Consider the following 23,186-nt stretch of genomic DNA (forward strand, 5'->3'; position numbering starts at 1 on the left):
CATAAGCTCCAAGGGACTTGGTCTTACAGGAGACCCACTATCAGGGAGAAAAACCCAGCAGTACAGTGCCCCCTGGGCTTGAGACGGAGACCCTGGTGAGGTCCACAGGGCATCTGCTCATCCCAACTGCTACTTCTTCCAAGATGTCCCTCCAGCCTCTAGCTGTGACAGGTCTGAGGCTCTGGCCCTGGGCAACACACATCTGAAAGGTTGACAAATGTGAGAGAAGCTGCTTATTCTGGTAAGATTTCTGGGTAGTTCCTTTTGTATCTAAATGTCTCCAGATCTATTGTCACAGAGTCTCAGAGGGAGCTGAAGGAGACCTTTCACCCAGTCTCCCCCCCTCTCCTGATAAGGTTCAGTTGTTCAACATCACACTGCATGCCACTGGTAGAACTGGACAAATCCAGGTCTCCTGATTCCAAGACCAGCACTCATTCTTGTTTATTCTTAGAACAGATTGTTATTCTTTAAAAGGCTGCTTTGGAGTAATGCATTAGGCTCAAATAGGCTTTTCCCTTTTGGGCTGAAAGTTACATGAAATTACGCTGTCTCTGTGATGAGTCACAGAAGCTACAGCGGTTAGCTGTTACATGACTCGCAGCCCTGTCCACATAGTATTTTGTAATATACACCCAGACTCCGAAGACTTTTTCTGTCTCTAAAGCCATGAGAGCAACACCACACTACAGCAGAAGGGAGAAAGATGATGGAAAGACCACGCTAACAACTTACGGGTGATGATGTAGTCCTGGGTTAGAGTCTCGGCTTGTTTCGCCTTCCGCTGGGTTTTAACCACACACAATTTTGCTCCCCTGGGGCGGGTAAAAGCACATTATTTTCTTTACTTGGTCTTATAAACAGAAAGTCATGTCAAAAGCACTAGATACTTTCAGGAATACACTCTGTGCACACCATCTCGCCAAGTCCTTGACTTTCTAAGGGATGGTCAACAGAAGGGGCCTTGGTGATAAGGGCTTAAATTTATGGGAAAGCAAGTCTGTCAGTCAGGGGTTAGTACTGAGTGAAAGGGTTGGAGAGGTAACTGGGCAACAGAACACTAGTTTAAGAAATCTATAGAAAAAACTCAAAATTTAAGATCTTAGAGAGATATAAATAAAATTTAAAAACCTTTTTACCGGGACGGTCACAGGGTTCAAATTTTAGTTTCTGTCTCAGATGAAAGCAACCTGGGTGGTCTACACCCCAAGTGGCATTTGTCCACATCTCAAATGTAAGAGTACAAGTGTCTGGAACTGAGTCGGCTTGGCAGTGTTGCCACGGGGCAACTGCCCAAGAATGTGCGGGATTAACCAAAAGTCCGATTAGAACATTTCACTTCTCCTTAGCAATATGAGTGATCCCTCTCAGGAGGAGCAAATACAAATAAAAAAGTTTCTTCAAGATTCCAAACATAGTAGTTTCCAAATAGGGGCTAGCAAATGGGGCTCACTGTTTTCTCAAGTGAAACAGACCCTCTCATTCTAATTACGTTAGCATTTTTAATTTCTTTACTTATTAAAAAACAAACAAAATCCTATTTGTTCTTAAATACAATGAAAACTTTATTTGAGAGGGCAAGGGTTCCAAAGCTAGTCCACAAAGTTCCAAGGGAAGACAGGACTGTCTGTTTCTATTCAGATCCAAATTATAACAATGAACATTCATTAATAGAGGAGGAGTTTCCTTTCCTCAAAAAGGATGTGAGACCTCACAACAGGTTTATGGGGGGACTCCAGTGAATTTAGCACGTGCAGTTTAATACTAGCTAACCAAGGCTTACTCCAGAAAAAGAGCTAATCAAGTAGTGTACCTTAAGAGAGAAACAAAACCATCGTCATTTGGGGTGGTGACAAGTGTTCATCTATGTGCCCAAAGAAAATGAAAATAATCTGGGAACAGAGGGAGCCTCCAGTGAAGTTTTCAGACTTCTGAAACACACGGGGATGTTTAAGTCTAGCCTTTGGGGCGGGCATAGGGTTGAAGAGGAAATAATTTGTGCTGTCCCTTTCCGCTGGTGGAGAACAACCCCCAAAATCCAAACCACTACCTGATAAAAGCCCAGACATAAAGAGAACAAAACAGACTAGCTGTTCCCACTTCCTGTAAGTGGTTAGTTCTCTGCTTTGTTAATCCCTTACATGTATCACTGCTAATACCATGTCCAGGGAAGTATGCAAAGTGGGCAAGACTTTTTCCCCCTTTGCACTCAGCATTTCAGCTAAAGAACTGCAAATCCCCAGGAAACTTTCACTTTGAATTCTGTCTGGATCAAGGGCAATATCCAAATCCTCTTTAAAGTACAATACCAGGAGTCTGAGGCTTTACGCAGTGCCAGCTGCATTTTCTAAAAGGGTGGATCCCCATCAAAGGAGGAAATAAATAAAAGCAGGGCGGGAAAGGAAGCCCTCCCCCCAGGTGCTGTCATCCATCTAAAACAGGCCATGCTTATGAAATACCTCTGGCTCTTGTTGGGGTCGTAATAGACTTTAGCCAATCCATTTCCAGTTCCTACCATGATCTGGTTCAGCTTTGGATGCCACAGGCAGCGGACAACACTCTGAAAAGGAAAGGCATGGGAATCAACTAAAGAAGCCAAATAAAGATGGGAAAAATCCTATTTTGGTGGCTAGTTTGCTAAAAGTGGGCATCATCCTGATGGCTACCTGTAATTTTTAGGACATTCTCCCTCTAAACCAGAAGGCTGTGTCCCTGAGTTAGGTTCTATTCCATCACTTGTTATAAGTGTGATACCCTTTAAAAATGAAAAAGATGGGGCACCTGGGTGGCTCAGTGGGTTAAAGCTTCTGCCTTTGGCTAGGGTCATGATCTCAGGGTCCTGGGATCGAGCCCCACATTGGGCTCTCTGCTCAGCAGGGAGCCTGCTTCCCCCCTCTCTGCCTGCCTTTCTGCCTACTTGTGATCTCTGTCTATCAAATAAATAAATAAAATCTTTTTAAAAAATGAAAAAGATGTTCCTTCCTGACACCCCTCCTCTCTTTTCCTGACAACCTAGCAACCGTAGAGGTAGGCTTCCCCAGCTCCTTGGCCATGTGAGCCTGGCATCTTGGAACGCTAAGCCCACATAACTCAGTTGGCTTACCACTGAAGCAGATTTAGATCTCAGTGTTTCATGCTTTTATACACGCAATACGTCCCTCTGGACAGCAGATTGAAGCCAGGTGCTTATTGTTTTTAGTTCACCAAGATCCAAATCTCATAAAGCTTTTTCAGGAACAACATATATTTGCAGGCATTGAATAATACCTCCCTATCTATGAGATAAACCAGCAGGATGATAGCAGAAGTAAAACAGAGATACAGCATACAAAGACTTGACATTAACCTGAATGAAAAACTATTTAAGAGAAGGTTAGCTGGAAGTTATAATCCTTTGAATTCATTACTGGTAAGGAAAACAAGTGGTGCTCTGGGGTCAAAAAGAATGAGTTCTCAGTGAGAATGACAACCTGTTTTTAATTTGTGTCTGCAGTAAGCGGGCCGGAAGTGGGAGGTTTAGCAGGGACAAAATGGTGGGGCGGGGGGGGGGGGAGGTAGATAAAGCTCAAATTGGTACGCAGAGACACCTTGGGCCAGGTTCTACAGGTCTCACTCTGATAGAACAAGCAATGCGGGGAGCCTGGGTGGCTTAGTGGGTTAAGCCTCTGCCTTCGGCTCAGGTCATGATCTCAGGGTTCCGGGATCGAGCCCCACATCGGGCTCTCTGCTCCGCAGTGAGCCTGCTTCCCCCTCTCTCTGCCTGCCTCTCTGACTACTTGTGATCTCTCTCTCTCTCTCTCTCTCTCTCTGTCAAATAAATAAATAAAATCTTTTAAAAAAAAAAAAAGAACAAGCAAAGCATGGAAACACCAATTCAAGATTTATTAAGGACCATCATGTGCCACGCAATGTACAAGGACTAAAGAAAAAAGGGTACGATTAGATACTGCTATTTTGGGTTCTGAGAGCAAAATGAAAATCACAAAAATTCTGGGCTTCCAAATCTATCTCAGGCTGAATTTCTCTGGTTTCTTCTCCCTAATCATCCCATTCTTGTTAAGACGGAGTATCTGTGCATCTCCTCAATCGCTTTTGATAGAAATTCTGGCTCCCACCTAACTGGTGAGAAGTATGCATATCATTATATGGCCCCAGATCCTTCTTTGAGATTCCTGAAGTACTCAAGAGGAAACCTAAGAGTCTGCAGATCTTCTCATTCTTCTCTGACAATGCTCTACGAGAGCAGTTCCTAAGCTCTGCAGCATGGAAGACAGCCGAGATGCTCTACAGAGAAAATAAAACCAGAGTGGCTGTGTTTTCCCAGTTTGGGGGGAGGGGTAAAATTGGGTTAAAAGGGCAAGTTTTTATAATTTTAGGTGTTCTTTCCACAGTTTTTTCTTAAATCTATGGTGCCCGCTACCCAGTGTCCACGAGCAAGCACTAAAAGATGATAAAACATAACATAGTAGAGTGGTTATTAATAAAAATTCTTGGGACGCCTGGGTGGTTCAGTGGATTGAGCAGCTGCCTTCGGCTCAGGTCATGATTCCAGCGTCCTGGGATCGAGTCCCACATCGGGCTCCTTGCTCAGCAGAGAGCCTGCTTCTCCCTCTGCCTCTGCCTGCCGTTCTGTCTGCCTGTGCTCGCTCTCCCCCCCCTCTGATAAATAAATAAAATCTTTAAAAAAATTTAAAAAAATTAAAAAATAAAATAAAATAAAAATCCTTGAGAACAGTGTATCATATACAGCTTGGCTTTGGGGGTGGGTTGTCATTTCCTTCATATGCTTGTGAAACCTACTTTGTAATGCACAAGCAGAGAAGACACATTTCATCTTATAAGACTGTGCTTGACTGGTAAGATGGAATTAAGTGTATCAACAGTTCAAGGTCTACAAAGCACAGCCTGATTTACAGGTGCTCTGCCATTGAGATTCATTTGAGAATCATGCCTTGGCCACTGGAAATTTCCAAATGGTCATGGCGAGGTATAAGGAAACATGAGAAGATTCACAAACTTAACTTTATAAAACCCAATCTAGAATAAGTTCATCCAGGCCGATACTCATCTCCTTCAAATCAATGCTTACATGTCATGATGCCAAGAGTGCCGCATTTAAAATTGTACCCCACAACTTCCCTTACTCTGTTTTTTTTTTTCATTTTAACCAAAGAAAGTATCACCTTTTAACATAATATATAATTTTATCTTTAATTATGCTTATTATCTGCTTCCCTGATGTGAACATTATTTTCACATAGGCAGAGATCTTGGCGTGTTTTAGGTGGCAATGTATCCCAAATGCCTAGATTAGTGTGTGGTGTTCAATAAATGTTTGCTGATGGAATGAATCAAGGGTCAGAGTTCACCCAAGTTGAACTGGACTGCTTTGCTATGCGGAGTTAGAGACAAGTGAAAGTTCAAGTTAAAATCATTACAATCTATGGAGAATAATTTTATTTCTCTAGATCATTATCATACTCAAGTATCCTACAGATAAAGTAGAGCTCATTCCTTCCTAATGTGGTCCTAAAAAGAGGGATATGCATGAACCAGAGAGTGAGAGACAATAGTAAGAGGGGCTTTCAAGGGCTTCAGAAATTCCAGCCAACTACAAAGGGCCCCAGGACAATCTCCAGGACATAGTATTAAAGATATTTCACTTCCTTGGTTCTCTAGAGGTCTGGCTAAGCAGTCTAAGATTACTGGTTCTCAAATATGTTTTCAAGTGAGCAGGGTGCAGAATTGGAAAGGATCCACAATGTAGGCCTGGTAAATTCCAAGACACCCAGCCAAACAGGCAGTTTCCAGGGGCAGCAGGTTACTGTTACTCTCTCCCTCTACTCTGAGGGTGTAAATGTTAGAGAGAGGCAATTGCCCAGGCCAACAGACCAAGACTGGATTGCTTTCTAGGTAGTCCAAGCTCAGGCCACCGCACCTCTATTCCTGTTCACGTCCTTCCCCCTCTGGAGTTCTTAGACACACACGTGGCTGGTCAGCATAAAGCTCACTTACCCTCCTTTTCACATGGAAGCAGGGAGAATGCAGATAAGACCCCTTGAACTAAACAGTCATTCCAGAGCTCCATCCACTGTGGCAATGAGTCACCAAGGCAGCCAATGAGGGCTCCGTGAGCCGTCTAAGTTAGGCAAAGGATACTTAAGGCTCAATTACCCTAAGACTGGTTATTAATCAAATACTACAGGGATTCCGAAACATGGAATGAAGAAACAGAATTCAAAGTCAAAGGTGGGTGGGCCTTTTTTGTTTATTAATATTTACTGTGTGTGTTTAGCTAACCTTTGTAAACTTTGCAGCTAATGCAGCTCCACACTTTGTCCTGTCAAGGAAATGCATCTTATAGCAGAGAGTTGGACATGTGCCAAACCAAACAATCCCCCAGACAGCAGCGCGGGGCAGCCAGCAGAGCCGCCACGCTGCTAACTCGTCGAACATACATACCGGGCTTTACTTAACAACAATGGGACACGTGCCTGCTAGAAACCCAAGGAACTATCAGAAGACATATGAGCTATAACTACTTAGGTAGAGGGCCTCCCCTCCGTCAACCACCCACCAGGGCCTCCCTTCCCCGCTCTGGTCTTCGGGAAGTGCTTCTGTGGCCGAGGGGCTGACACAGTCGGACCCACCCACAGGCTTCGGAGGGGTCCCCAGCACATCTGAGTGGCGGGACCAGAGAGGAAAATGACACAAGAGCTATCCGGATCCTAGAGAAAGCCTTCACACTGTATCCCGAGATTCAAACGGCGGGAGCCCACTGTCGTGGGAAGGACTAGATTCTGAGATTAGTCGCATGTTTTAATAAACTGATTTGCTGCACTGACTTGGTAAGACATTTTATTCTTACGCTAATCTACTTCAAAACAATGTGGATCCACTAATGGCTTCCCCTAGCTAATTAGGCTGACCTCCGTTTTAGCACAAAATTAGGTGTAGCCTTGTAAACCAAAGCCTACCTTCATCTTTTCGTTATAATTTGGCAGTGCAGAGTAACCACAATCTGCCCCAAAGGTACTTAGCTCTAGCAGCAGCCACAAAGAGACGGGAATGGGGCTGGAGATCATAAGCAAGATGACAAGAAGGAATTACAAGACTTTAATGTACTTAACACCAAGATCTTTCTTCTCTGCAGAGACCAAAGAAAAAGCAGGGGTGTGGGCTGGGGAAGAAGAGAGCGCTGTGTACAAACAGCAGTGTCACTATGCCGAAACAGGAATTTGGGGATTACCCCTTAGCAAAAGTAAAAAGGCCATGAAAACTTCCAAATAATTTATTTCTGTGGTTTTTACGGTTTACTTTGAGTGAAATCATGGAAGCAAATAAAGAGAGGAGAAGGAAGCGAATGAGAGAAATGAATTTATATTTTAGGGCATGGTGGGAAGCGAACTACTAAGTATCTGGAATTTTATATTATCGAAAGTAACTGAATCCTTGCAACAATACTACAAAATTAGTAATGCTATCCTCATTTCATAAGAACAAGAAACTGAGGCGTAAAGGAGGGTGGGGAACTTTCCCAAGGCCCTGCAGCTTGTACAGAAAGGAGCTGGGATCAGTGGGGATGTTTTCCCAATTCCAGTGCTCCTTCCCTGATATTACTTAATTATGCAAAGTCCTATTTTAGAAGATGGGGAGGAAGGGGTGTGGGAGATCTGAAATCATTTCCAAACCCACCTAAGCCAGAAGTAGAAATCTTAGCAAGTTTATATTAAAAGGCAGATGGTTTAACTAAAATCATAAAGGAAAGGCTCACCACTAACCAGGTCATAAATGTTACTATAAAGAAATCAATGCCTGTATAGTATCTTAGGTGTCTGTAATGCAAATACCCAAACACCACCATTATTCTACTCTACATGCTAAAAGAAGCCTAACATCCTTCATAATTTTATATCTTAAACATGATTACGATGAAACACCATTTCCTGATCCTTCCCAGCTGCTGAGCCACACTGTAAACCAAACTCCATCTGGTTTTTTTATGTTTGGTTTTTGTCACATAGTACAAGAATGGATAAGCTAGCTAGTGATTCCTTGGGAGAACCAGCACTTTTCAGAATTTTCAAATAAGGAGCCTTACACCTGTTTGTGAAGGAGACAGTCACAGTTTTGCAGATCTATATGGAGGCAACCTCATGGTCATGGACATCCTCAGGAATATCCACTGCATTTGAATGGCTGTGTGTGTGCTGATTCCCAAGGCTAAGGTCACAGATCAAGATATGAGGTCCAAAATAAATAAAAACAAGGCAGATGAAAATGGAAAAATGCAGGAGAAAAAACTCTCTTCAAATTTTCACAAGCCCAAATTTCATTTCACAGAAAGAACTGCTTTCTACATTAAAACACTGAGCCGGGAAGGTAGAAGAGTAAGACGAGAATTCTTTATACCTTTGTAGGCTATTTGTCCTGTCCTGCCAAAGCCATGATTTCCCCAAATTTGGGGTATTCTGCAGCACGCATGGACCATGAGGCTTGGCTTCATCCCTCTGAAGTTCAGGAGGAAAACCTGGCGAGTAAGTCTCAATCTCCAATAAATAAAACTCCTCAACACCCACCTGATCTCCATGGAGACATCCCTCAAATGGAAAAATTAAAGACAGACATCTTCTCAGTTCCTCTTCCTAAATACACATCTATCCTTTCTTCTTCCTCCACACCTCCTCCAACTCCCAAGGAAGTTCTACCGTAGGGCCAGACATGAAGCAACTGTCACTCTTTGCTTGAAATCTCAGTCTTCCCCCTTTCCTGCCCCAAGTAATTTTCTGATAAACCAGATAGCAGCTTAAGGGTGAAAAGAAAAAAAATGCCGTACCATTTTTATAAATGTAGGGTCTGCTGCAGAAAAACCAAACAAGGAAAAGTGTTGCTCTTTACCTGCCACAAATATCTGATACAGATGTACAGATTATGACTTTTAAAAGCTAGCACCTAATTATCAAATTAATTCCCCTCAAAGCCATGGAAAATTCATTTATTAAAATCTTTTCCTTTATAGCCTATGCTCTAAAATTAAGGTAACTGCTAAAGCAGCAAAAATCTGAAACCTGGTAGTTGTCCTTGGCACTAAATGAATCACATCTGTATCTGATAATAAAAATGCCTAAAGAATTTCATCACAAGAAAAAGTTCTCAGAGTAAATGGAAGGTCTCTTGAGTAAGAAAATTAAATACAATTTTCTTCATCTAATTCAAAACACTAAACATTAGTTTGCTCCAATTCACTTATTTGAGAAGAATTTACAAAGGCAAAGAAAGCACAAATAATGACTGAAGAAAATCTGGTAATTATTCTTATTAACGGAAGTCTGGGAGCCGGAAACAAACAGGCAGCTGGAAGCTGGAGTCCACAGGATCAGTGACACTGGCGGTGGATTCTACAAGGCAAATATCCCAGAGGCCCCATGCCACAACGATCCACAGAGAAGCAGCACTTACTGGAGGCACAGTCCCAAAATTCTAGCAGAGCTTCCCACTGGTGGGCACACGATGCGCTGCAGGGCATTCCTCAGGCCTGAGATCTCCTCAGGTCTAAGATAGGCATAAGGTACTAGAGCCTTCAGCAAATCAGTTAACAGCAAAGAGTACCCTTATCTGTTTACACATTATCATCATGAGCACGTGGTTGAGAGAAAGCTTGGGAAACACTACCTAAGGCCACATCTCTCGGCTAATCTACATAGACCCAGGCCTCTTTACTCTTTTTCATTCATCAAGTTAAAGATGGCCACGGCCATACATGAAAAAGCCACAGCTAACATCATACTCAATGGTGAAAAGCTGAGAGCTTTTCCGCTAAGATCAGGAACAAGACAAAGATGTCCACTCTTGCCACTTTTACTCAACATAGTACTGGAAGTCCTGGCTAAAGCAATCAGACAATACATATATACATACATACATACATACATGGCAGGCACATTGGTAAAGAAGTAGTAAAACTTTCACTATTTGCAGATCACATGATACTGTATATAGAAAATCCTAAAGACTCGCCCAAAAAACTAGTAGAATAAATAAATTCAGTAGAGAAACCCACTGCATTTCTATACATCAATAATAAAGTGGCAGAAAGAGAAATTAAGAAAACAAAACCATTTATAATTGTACCAAAAATAATAAAATGCCTAGGAATAAACTTAATCGAAGAGATGAAAGATCTTTACTCTGAAAAGTATAAAACATTAATGAAAGAAATTGAAGATGACACAAACAAATGGAAAGACATTCCATACTAATGGATTGGAAGAACAAACATTGTTAAAATGCCCATACTACCTAAAGCAATCTCCTGATTCAATGCAAATCTTATCAAAATTCCAACAGTATTCTTCACAGAATTAGAACAAATAATCTTAAAATGAGTATAGAACCACAAAAGACCTCAAATAGTCAAAGCAATCTTGAAAAAGAGGAACAAAATGGGAGGTATCACAATCCCAGATACCAAGATGTACTACCAAGCTGCACTAATCAAAATAGTATGGTACTGGTACAAAAACAGACATAGATCAACAGAACATAATAGAGTGTCCAGGAATAAATCCACAATTATATGGTCAAATAATCTTCAACAAAAGAGTCAAGAATATGCAATGGGAAAAAGTTTCTTCAACAAATGGTGATGGGAAAACTGGACAGTTACATGAAAAAAAAAATGCAACTGGACCCCTTTCTCACACAATATACAAAATTAAACTCAAAATAGATTAAAGACCTAAATTTAAGATCTGAAACCATAAAAATCCTAGAAGATATGAAACCATAAAATCATAGGCAGCAATTTCTCTGATATTGGCCATAGCAACATTTTTCAAGACAGGCCTCCCATCTAGGAGACAAGGGAAACTAAAGCAAAAAGAAACTATTAAGACTATATTAAAGGGGCGCCTGGGTGGCTCAGTGGGTTAAAGCCTCTGCCTTCCGCTCAGGTCATGATCCCAGGATCCTGGGACTGAGTCCCGCTTCGGGAGCCTGCTTCCTCCTCTCTTGCCTGACTCTCTGGCTACTTGTGATCTCTGTCTGTCAAATAAATAAATAAAATCTTCTAAAAAAAAAAAAAGACTATATTAAAATAAAAAGCTTTTATACAACAAAGGAAACTATCAACAAAACTAAATGACAACCTACTGAATGGGAGAAGATATTTGCCAATGACATATTGGATAAAGTTTTAGTATCCAAAATATATAAAGTACGTATATAACTCAACACCCAAAAAACAAACAATCTGATTAAAGAATGGGCAGAAAACCTGAATAGACATTTTTCAAAAGAAGACATACAGATGGCCAGTAGACATATGAAAAGATGCTTAACATCACTCATCATCAGGGAAATGAAAACCAAAACCACAATGAGGTACCACCTTACACCTCTCAGAATGACTAAAATCAAACAAACAAGAAACAACAAATGTTGGCGAGGAAGCAGAGAAAAACATACCCTTGTACAGTGTTGGTGGGAATACAAACTGGTACAGCCCCTGTGGAAAATAGTAGGGGAAATCCTCAAAAAATTAAAAATAGAATTGCTATAGCATCCAGTAATTCTACTACTGAGTATTCACCAAAAGAATACAAAAATACCAATTCAAAAAGATATGTGCCCCCTAGCGTACTGCATCATTATTTACAACAGCCAAATTACAGAAGCAACCCAAGTGCCCACCAATAGATGAATGGATGAAGAAGTGGTATGTATATATATATATACAACAGACTATTACTCAGACATAAAAAAATAATAATAATATCTTGCCATTTCCAACAACAAAGATGGATCTAGAGGGTATAATTCTAAGTAAAATATGTCAGTCAGACAAAGGCAAATACCATAACCACACTCATATGTGAAACTGATCGAACGAAACAAAGAAGCAAAGAAAAAAAAGGACAACCCAAAAAACAGACTCTTAAGTATAGAGAACTGATGCTTACCAGTGGGGAGGTGGGTTGGAGGATGAGTGAAATAAATAAAGGGGATATAAGTACACTTATAATTATGAATACTGAGTAATGTTAAGAATTGTTGAGTTACTATATTGTACATCTGAAGAATATTTAATATAACACTGTATGTTAACTACACTGGACTTCAAATTTTAAGAAAAATAGATATGCGCATAAAGATAATAACCATAAATCCTTTGTTTATATGAGTAAACAAAGCACAAGTAGATAAAGCCATTAAATCCCTATACAAGGTAAGAAATACACGTCATTAAATCTTGGAAATCATCAGCTATGTAAAACCAACCAAACCAAACCAAACAAGAAAAGTTGAACCTTCAAAAATGAACTATATAGGGGCATCTGGGTGGCTCAGCCGTTAGGCCACTGCCTTTGGCTCAGGTCATGATCCCAGGGTCTTGGGATCGAGCCCCATATCAGGCTCCTTGCTCAGCGGGAAGCCTGCTTCTCCCTCTCCCACTTCCCCTGCTAGTGTTCCCTCTCTTGCTGTTCACTGTGTCTCTCTGTCAAATAAATAAAATCTTTTAAAAAAATGAACTATACAGGATATGTAAAGCACTATTTATCTTAATACGATATGGTAAAAATGTTTTACAAATCATACTCTTTTACTTAGCCCTTTGGGGGGGTCTCACAACCCCTCCTCACACATGACAAAGCATTATATCACTCCAAAAAAAGAAAAAAAAACCCACTATCTTGGGATATGTGTTAATTATAGACCTCTTTCTTCCCTACACTATATATAATTGTCTGGCCAGAGATCCGACAGAACAGCTGGAAAACTTGTTACTAAAGATCGTTCATCAAATTCAGGTTGGGAGAGGAAAAATTGTCACAGAATGTCCTACAAGACATAAAGTCCTTCACTGGTCTGCTATCAGCAGGACATAATACGGTGCTGGGGTTAAACAACAGAGCACCAGTCATCATTGCACTGTATGGTTTCACACTGTATAAAGAAGAGTGTGCAATTCTGAACAGCTTCAAAAATCTATAATATCAAGTTCTCCTTTTCTATATTTTCTATATTTCTATATTTTATAAAGGAGTCAAGTACGTTTTTCCTTCAGGGTTGTATTATCTAGTGGCTAATTCTTCATCCAGCTTAACCATTCATGGCAATCATATCTATACAAGGACTTACAAATAAATTTAAATACCAATTAAAAGAACATCAAGCACAAGAGTGTAGAGAAGAGAAAAAATGTTTCTATTTAACCAAAAGGGTAATAGTGACTTTTGTTATTGTTTTTGCAGGTCCAGAAATGGAAGCAAAACAGTAAACCAAAATCATTTCTTTGAAATCGCTAATACAATAAGTAGTAGATGTCTTTAAATATAGCACAATACAGCGTAAATGTCTCTAGAAAATAAGTAAATTATTGAACTGAATGGGCTCTCCTTTTGGTCCTCATTCTTTTGCTTTCATTGATTTATGAAGCCTAGAGCAGCACGTTAACTGGCACTTCATCTCGACATAACTCTCAAAATAAGATCTTTTCAAATAGATGATCAAAGAGATAATGACAGGAAGGACATCTCACCATAGGTTTTGAATGAATTCCTACAGCAAGCATTATTTCAAGGAAAAGAATGGCTGAAAAGAGAGGATCAGAGATAACAGAAATGTTGAGACAATATGACCCACAAGGAAATGTTTAAAAAAAAAAACAACAACTAAGTTTGGTTCTCGTAGACAAGAAAGACTGAACAGAAACTTTGTAATAGAGGAAACAGAGGATGCTGACCAGCTGTTCTCCAACTCCATGAGGACTCCGGTAAAGGATGTGGGCTCTAAGCTTAAGAATGTGAGGCTCAAGTACAGGAAAAAAATAAAAAAAAGATCTGATAGTAAGGGATTTCAACAAAAGGAATGAACTCTTTGGAAGGGTTGTAAAATCTGTTAAAATTAACTCTAAATTTCACATAGAAGAATTAAGGCATAGTTCTCAGGTAGGCAAGGAGATGGACTCCGGAAGATAATATTGAGAAACTAAACAAAGTAGGCTTGATGCCAGATGGCAGCTGATTAAGCAAAAGCCAGTAGCTTTGCCTGTGGCAGTTACATCAAGGGAACACACCACCATAGTAAGAGAAGTGACTCACACCAGGATCAATGACATTATTTTACTTCCTACAATATAAATGTCCCTGCAAATGTGCAGGGATATTAGAAGCTTCCTTCTAGGCACATCTGCAGCAATCTGTACTATTCCGTTATGTATTTTCCATTACCATTGTAATTTTTTTTCAAGGAAGGAAGGAACGAAGGAAGTTAAGGGAAACAGGAAGTTAAGGAAAACAGGAGGGAGAAAGGAAGGAAGGACTGGTTTTAGGCGAGACAGAGGAAACAGTCCACTCAGTCTGGCCTTCCGAATGCAGTTATATAATACAGAAGGCATAGAGCACCTATTTGAGGACTCTGAAAAGTAAACAGTAGTAGTAGGTAGATTGGGGAATTAGTCTAGAATTCAGAACATCACTGAAACAGAAGACTTCACTATTTCCCTTATTCCAGTACTTCCTACTACTCCGCCCCAAAATCTTTGATGCACAAAATATCAAAACTTTGAAACAGACAGTTCAGTTTCCCTTTTGCTTTAAGCTTTAGTATACCTTGGCACAGCCTTGTTACTCATCCCATTTTTATTTAAAATACTGATATTTTATTCATCATGAATTTTTTGTATTTTCATTTTTTATAATGTTGTGTTAAAATGTCATTTAGCTTTTACTGAGATTTTTGGCACCTCCTTAAATTTTGTGCTTGAGCCTGACCCTAGACCTGGATGGACCTATCTCAATGTATGTCTCCCTCTATTACATAAAATTAAGCCCAAAATGGACCACTAGGCCTAAATACAAAACATAAAGCTTATGGAAGAAAATATGAGTGACCTGGGGTCAGTCAAGGAGTTCTAAGATATGACACCAAAACTACACTTTATAAAAGAAAAAAAAAACTGTAATTCGGACTGTATCAGATTCAAAATCTTTTGTTTCATTAAGCCACTATTAAGAAAAAAATAAGCAACTAACTAGGAGAAAATATTTGCAGATATCCTAAAAAGAACTTATCCTAAAAAGAACTTGGTGTCTAGAATATATAGAGGATTCTCAAAACTTAACAGTAAGAAAACAAACAACCTGATTTAAAAATGGGCAAAAATACTTAACAGGTGCTTCACCAAAGAGAGTAACAGCGGACAAAGAGCACATGAAGATATTCACCATCATTAGCCAGTTAGAAAAATGCAAATTATAACCTGATGAGAGACCATTCCACACCTATTAGAATGTATAAAATAAAAAGTGTCCACAACACAAACTGTTGTTAAGGATACAGAGCAAATGGAAAACAAATACACCATTGGTGGAAATGCAAAATGGTACTGTTACTCTGAAGAATGGCTTGGTATTTTCTTATAAAAATCATCACAGGGGCACCTGGGTGGCTCAGTAGGTTAAAGCCTCTGCCTTCCGCTTAGGTCATGATCCCAGGGTCCTGGGATCGAGCCCCGCATCGGGCTCTCTGCTCAGTGGGGAGCCTGCTTCCTCCTCTCTCTCTGCCTGCCTCTCTGCATACTTGTTATCTCTGTCTGTCAAATAAATTAAAAAAAAAAAAACTTAATAAAGTTTTAAAAAAATCATCACATACTCACTGTATGACCCAACAAGCCTACTCTTAGGTATTTACTCTACAGAAACAAAGGTTTCTGTTCACACAAAAACTTATATGTGAATGCCGATGGCAGCTGTATCTATAATCTCCAAAAAGTGGAAACAATCGAACGTCCTGTAAAGATAAACTGGGCTATGTCCACACAGTAGAATACAGCAATAAAATGTAACAAACTCTTGATACACACCATAACCTGGATGAGTCTCAAAAGCATTCTGCTAAAAGAAGCTGGTCTAACTGAACATAATAGTAATAATAATAATTCTTATTATAAAGAAGTTGATCTAAAAAGGTTACATGCTGTATGAGTCCATTTAGAACACATTCTTGAAAAGCCATCACTACAGTGGAGACCAGTGAATGGTAGGGGTTGGGAAGGGGGGTGCAGGGGAAGAGGTGAGAGAGCAGCTACAGTGGGACAGCACAAAGGAGTTTGGGGGAGGGGGTGACAGAACTATTCTGTATCCTGATTGTACTGACGGCAGCTACACAAATCCATACATGCACTAAAAGTCACAGAACTGTATACGTTTTATTTTTTTATTTTTAAAAATTTTTTAAATTTATTCTTTATTTTATTTTATTTTTAAAAATTTATTATTTATTTATTTTCAGCATAACAGTATTCATTATTTTTTCACCACACCCAGTGCTCCTGCAATCCGTGCCCTCTATAATACCCACCACCTGGTACCCCGACCTCCCACCACCCCACCACTTCAAAACCCTCAGATTGTTTTTCAGAGTCCATAGTCTCTCATGGTTCACCTCCCCTTCCAATTTACCCCAACTTCTTTCTCCTCTCTAACTCCCCATGTCCTCCATGCTATTTGTTATGCTCCACAAATATGTTTCACTAATAAGTGAAACCATATGATAATTGACTCTGCTTGACTCATTTCACTCAGCATAATCTCTTCCAGTCCCGTCCTTGTTGCTACAAAAGTTGGGTATTCATCCTTTCTGATGGAGGCATAATACTCCCTAGTGTATATGCACCACATCTTCCTTACCCATTTGTCTGTTGAAGGGCATCTTGGTTCTTTCTGCAGTTTGGTGACCATGGCTATTGCTGCTATAAATATTGGGGTACAGATGGCCCTTCTTTTCACTACATCTGTATCTTTGGGGTAAATACCCAGGAGTGCATTTGCAGGGTCATACGGAAGTTCTATTTTTAATTTCTTGAGGAATCTCCACACTGTTCTCCAAAGTGGCTGTACCAACTTGCGTTCCCACCAACAGTGGAAGAGGGTTCCCCTTTCTCCACATCCCCTCCAACACATGTTGTTTCCTGTCTTGCTAATTTTGGCCATTCTGACTGGTGTAAGGTGATATCTCAATGTGGTTTTAATTTGAATCTCCCTGATGGCTAGTGATGATGACCATTTTTTCATGTGTCTGATAGCCATTTGTATGTCTTGATTGGAGAAGTGTCTGTTCATATCTTTGCCCATTTTTTGATATGATTGTCTGTTTTGTGTGTGTTGAGTTTGGGGAGTTCATTATAGATCCTAGATATCAACCTTTTCTCTATACTGTCATTTGCAAATATCTTCTCCCATTCCGTGGGTTGCCTCTTTTTTTTTTTTTTTTTTTTTTTGACTGTTTCCTTTGCTGACACATAGACCAGTGGAACAGAGTAGAGAGCCCAGATATGGACCCTCAACTCTATGGTCAATTAATTTTCAACAAAACAGGAAAAAATATACAGTGGAAAAAAGACAGTCTCTTCAATAAATGGTGCTGGGAAAACTGGAAAGCTTTATGTAGAAGAATGAAACTTAAGAGAATGAAACCATTCTCCTACACCGTACACAAAGATAAACTCAAAATGGATAAAAGACCTCAACGTGAGACAGGAATCCATCAGAATCCTAGAGGAGAACACAGGCAGTAATCTCTTCGATATAAGCCACAGCAACTTCTTTCAAGATATGTCTCCAAAGGCAAAGGAAACAAAAGCGAAAATAAACTTTTGGGACTTCATCAAAATCAAAAGCTTCTGCACAGCTAAATTTATTGATTGATTGATTTTTTAAAGACTTTATTTATTTACTTGTCAGAGAGACAGAGAGAACACAGGCATGCAGAGGCATAGGGAGAAGCAGGCTCACCGAGGAGCAAGGAGCCCAATGTGGGACTCAATCCTGGGGGGCCAGGACCATGAACTGAGCTGAAGAGCTGAAGGCAGCTGCCCAAGGCGTCCCTGTACATTTTTTAAAAAGATACATTTTACTGTATCATTAAAAAAAAAAAAGAATCAGCACTAAACTAGTTCATATCATTTTCCTTACTTAAAACATTTAGATTTGATAAAGCAGATATTACCATGAAATCAGTGGTTTCTTTTCTATTTTCATGTGCCTACAGATGAGCACTCAACTGTATTCCTTAAATCCTGAGAACTTGTCCTGAAACACCCATAACATGATAATGAGAAGTAATTTAATCAAGTAATACCAGCCCCCATACGTCCCCCCACCCCCAAACATTGTGAAGCTAACAGCTAACTTAGCAGGGGACTCCAGTTGAGTCCAGGTACCATTTAAATTGAAGTCTGGTAAGTATGCTGCTTACTTCACGAAATCCCAAGAAAGAATTTAGTAATCCAAACCATGAAAGCAGCAATAATGCAATACTGTTTTTCATCACAGCCGAATGACATATCTTTTCTTTGGTGATTAAAGAAAAATACGCCTACAGAAAGCAGTAGTGGCTGATCACTGTGTGATCATCTTGACAGTAAAACACTGTCCTAATAGCCATCCTGGAAGCTCTTGACCCTGAAAAGGCAGTGCTAGAGAAAGAACCATGTTAACTGCTGCACGGCAGATTAGCACTGGCAGTACAAGAACTCCATTATCTTCTACTTACTCCTGTCTGTGTTTGTTTGTTTAATTCAATAGCCAACATGTAGCACCTCATTAGTTTTTGATTTAGTGTTCAATGATTCATTAGTTGCATATAACACCCAGTACTCACTCATCACATCATGTGCCCTTCTTAAGCCCCATCACCCAGTTACCCAACCCTGCCATACCTACCACCCTTTCTACAACCTTCAGTTTGTTTCCCAGAGTCAAGAGTCTCTCATGGTTTATCTCCCTTTCTGATTTCTTCCCATTCGTTTTTCCCTCCCTTCTGCTAGGATCCTCTACACTATTTCTTACACTCCACATAGAGTAAAATCATATGATCATTGTCTTTCCCTGACTGACTTATTTCACTGAGCATAATCCCCTCCAGTTCTGTCCTTGTTAATGTAAATGGTGGGTATTCATCCTTTCTGATGGCTGAGTAATATTCCATTACATATATGAACCACATCTTCTCTAACGAGTCATCTGTTGAAGGACATCTCAGCTCTTTCCACAGTTTGGCTACTGCGGACATTGCTGCTATGAATATTGGGGTGCAGTGTCCCTTCTTTTCACTACATCTGTATCTTTGATGTAACTACTCAGTAGTGCAATTGCTGAGTTGTAGGGTAGCTCTATTTTAAACTTCTTGATGAACCTCCATACTGTTTTCCAGAGTGGCTCCACCAGCTTGCATTCTCACCAATAGTGTAAGAGGGTTCCCCTTTCCCTGCATCCTCACCATTTGTTGTCCCCTGTTTTGTTCATTTTAGCCATTCTAATTGGTGCAAGGTGGTATCTCATTGTGGTACTTATAGTTCCCTGATGCCAAGTGATGTGGAATATTTTTTCATGTGTCTGTTGGGCATTTGGATGTCTTCTTTGAAGAAGTGTCTTTAGATGTCTTCTGCCCATTTCTTGACTGGATTACTTGTTTTCTGGGTGGGGTGTTGAGTTTGATAAATTCTTTTTAGAAAAAGGATACCAGCCCTTTATCTGTTATGTCATTTGCAAATATCTTTTCCCATTCTGTAGGTTGCCTTTTAGTTTTGTTGACTGTTTCCTTTGCTGTGCAGAAGCTTTTCAAAAAATATATTTTATTTATTTATTATTTGAGAGAGAGAATGAGAGAGAGATAGCATGAGAGAGGGGGAGGGTTAGAGGGAGAAGCAGACTCCCTGCAGAGTAGGGAGCCCAATGAGAGACTCAATCCCGGGACTCCAAGATCATGACCTGAGCCGAAAGCAGTCGCTTAACCAACTGAGCCACCCAGGTGCCCCAGAAGCCTTTTCTCTTGATGAAGTCCCAATAGTTCATTTTTGCTTTTGTTTCCCTTGCCTTCAGAGATGTGTCTTGCAAGAAGTTGCTGCGGCCAAGGTCAAAGAGGTTACTCTCTTTGTTACCTAGGATTTTGATGGATTCCTGTCTCACATTGAGGTCTTTCATCCATTTTAAATTTATCTTTGTGTATGGTGTGAGACAATGGTCCAGTTTCATTCTTCTGCGTGTGGCTGTCCAATTTTCCTAATACCATTTATTGAAGAGACTGTCTTTTTTTCCCATTGGAAATTGTTTCCTGCTTTGTCAAAGATTAGTTGATCATAGAGTCGAGGGTCCATTTCTGGGCTCTCTGATTCTGTTCCATTGAACGATGTGTTTGTTTCTGGGCCAGTACCACACAGTCTTGATGATCACAGTTTTATAATAGAACTTGAAGTCAGGCATTGTGATGTCCCAGCTTTGGTTTTCTTTTTCAATATTCCCCTGGCTATTTGGGGTCTTTTATGGTTTCATACATATTTTAGGATTGTTTGCCGTCCCTATCAAAATACCATTGACATTTTTCACAGAGCTAGAACAAACAATTCTCTGAAGTTTTTCATCAAATATTCATACATCTCAGAAGACCAGGAAACAACAAGTGCTCCTGTACCCTGCCTTTCTGTTTCCAACGAGTAAATGTTCTAAATACCTACATTGAATATACTGTTTTATCACTTGGCTATGGGGAAAATATACCTATTTTAGTAAGTACAAATAGGTTAATCAGTATCCATCTAGAATCTTCATTGTTTAATCCTCCCAAGAAAGTGAATTACAGCAAAACTTCATTAAGCTGATGGTGCTTTAGCCAAGATAATATATAATTCAAAGCAACTGCTGTTCCCTAGTTAACCAGCTGCCTGATTGCTCTTCCATAAAAATCAGATAGTGGAAAGCTAAACTCGAAGTCCATTTCTTCCATCCCCTGTGCTTCATATTAAGAAGGTTTCACTACATTTTAGAAGGCAGACAAATGCCAAATATAGTCTTTCTTTCGGGTTTATTTTCAGTTGGCATTTGCACTGCCAATAGCTCAAGTTCCCTCTGTGTCCTGTTCCTTGTACAACCCTGACTGGGCAAAGACACTGCTGGACTCCTTTATATCTAGAAAACTTTTAAAGAGGTGGAACCCTGTATCAGTGAGACAGATCATTGGTCTATTCCCAGGATGATACAGAACAGGTGAGTTCCTCAATTCTCCAGAGACAAGCTTTCACAAGCACAGCTTCATTAATTTGTTTCAAGTGAATTTCCAGAGTTGTTCTATTTAGACTCATACGTAAGAACAAAGACACTTTCCAAAACCAATTCTGAGGATGTCTGGAATATCCATTAATTTGAATGACCTTTCTGCTCTTACATACGTACAAGTAATGAAGAATGATTGTAGTCTTAATGGTCAGCATGTCCCTTATACTCATAAATTAAGATAAACAGCCAGTTTGGTGAAGAGTCTACTATTTATGGCCTATTATACCCATTTCTTCTTTCCCTTCATTCTCTTTGGATTTAAAATATCAATATACTCTCCTAATAAAAACACAAAAACTTTTTATGTGAAATGAAAGTGGTGATATTTTCATTGTATGCTATATGCCATTCTTTAGGTTAACAAATAGAGCCATTTTCTTGAACACCAAAATGTATTAATTTAAATGTCATATCTGAGAATAATCTATGGGTGTTATGATTAGATATTTACTTTCTTAATGATCTTTTCTATGGTGTCAATTTTTTGGATTTAATATGTACTACTTTTATAATCAGAAAAATACAATTAAAATACCAAAAGCAGACTAGCTGAAAAATGAATGAATGAATAAAATAAAGCAGTCTGGTTGAAAATATCCAAGCAAATTTCCCTTCCCTTCCCATCAGCAGCCTTATACCAGATCAGTTGTACTAGATATGCAGCTCTGTTTTATATATATGGGCTTGATTTTTTTTTTCTATTCCTCACTTTGTTCAGTCAGTGTATGTAGAAATAAAGGTTCCTCACCAAAGTAAGCTAACAAAGAAATCAAAGAGTCACATAGGATCAGGGTGAGATTTCTGGCTTTTTTCCTTTCTACTTTTTTTCCTCTTTACCCAAGGGTACACCAGCTATTTCTTTTAAATATTGCCAAAAGCAGCTGAGAGAGGCCACCATCCTAAATAATACCAGGTCAAAAACTTTATTACATTATGCTTGGGTTAAAGAGTATATATGTTAATATGCTAGTATAATTGCATAAACCATGTCTTCTGATTTACATTAGTGAAAAAGAAAATTCTGTTAATCATTTTATAACAAATTATACTTTGATGAAAAATTACTAAGCTAATGATAGTCCATAACGTTATTTCAGGACCTCTCCTGAATAACTGGAAGTTTAAAAAGGCCTGAAAATGTCTGTTTCTTCTAAACATAAATCTTTTTTCCAGATTTTTTTTATTGACATATAATGTATTATTAGCCCCAGGGGTACAGGTCTGTGAATTGCCAGGTTTACACACCTCACAGCACTCACCATAGCACATACCTTCCCCAATGTCCATAACCCGACCACCCTCTCTCTACTCCCCTCCCGCCGGCAACCCTCAGTTTGTTTTGTGAGATTAAGAGTCTCTTATGCTTTGTCTCCCTCCTGATCCCATCTTGTTTCATTTATTCTTTTATTCTTCCTAGCCCCCAAACCCCTGACATTGCCTCTCAACTTCCTCATATCAGGGAGATCATATGATAATTGTCATTCTCTGATTGACTTATTTTGCTCAGCATAACACCCTCTAGTTCCAGCCACATCATCGCAACTGGCAAGATTTCACTTCTTTTGATGGCTGCATAGTATTCCATTGTGTATATAAACCACCTCTTCTTGATCCATTCATCTGTTGATGGACATCTAGGTTCTTTCCATAGTTTGGCTATTATGGACATTGCTGCTATAAACATTCGGGTGTACGTGTCCCTTCAGATCACTACATTTGTATCTTTAGGGTAAATACCCAGTAGTGCGATTGCTGGGTCACAGGGTAGCTCTATTTTCAACTTTTTTAGTAACATCCATGCTGTTTTCCAGAGTGGTTGCACCAGCTTGCATTCCCACCAACAGTGTAGGAGGGTTCCCCTTTTTCCACATCCTCACCAGCATCTGTCATTTCCTGACTTGTTAATTTTAGCTATTCTGACTGGTGTGAGGTGGTATCTCATTGTGGTTTCGATTAAACATAAATTTTTTTAATTGATATATCATCTCCAAATTATATTTCGTCCATTCTTTCTCTCTCATACTTTCTCTCCCATACTTTCATCACATAAAATAAGTAATGGTTAGCCTTTTA

At 39.6% G+C, this 23,186-nt stretch overlaps 1 protein-coding gene across 2 annotated transcripts in view; it reads right to left on the reverse strand.

Annotated features, from left to right (window-relative positions):
* The window catches only part of WDR70 (WD repeat domain 70), a 297,351-nt gene that overhangs the window by 24,674 nt on the left and 249,491 nt on the right, over nt 1–23,186 (reverse strand). For both annotated transcript variants that reach the window (XM_082724203.1, XM_082724202.1), the window contains 2 exons: nt 2,460–2,560; nt 736–815 (listed from right to left, as the gene is read on the reverse strand). In XM_082724203.1, coding sequence (XP_082580329.1) covers nt 736–815; nt 2,460–2,560 — 181 coding nt within the window. The remainder of the gene's footprint in view (nt 1–735; nt 816–2,459; nt 2,561–23,186) is intronic.

The sequence above is a fragment of the Mustela nivalis genome, assembly GCF_964662115.1.
Source record: "Mustela nivalis genome assembly, chromosome: 3".
Lineage (NCBI taxonomy): Eukaryota > Metazoa > Chordata > Mammalia > Carnivora > Mustelidae > Mustela > Mustela nivalis.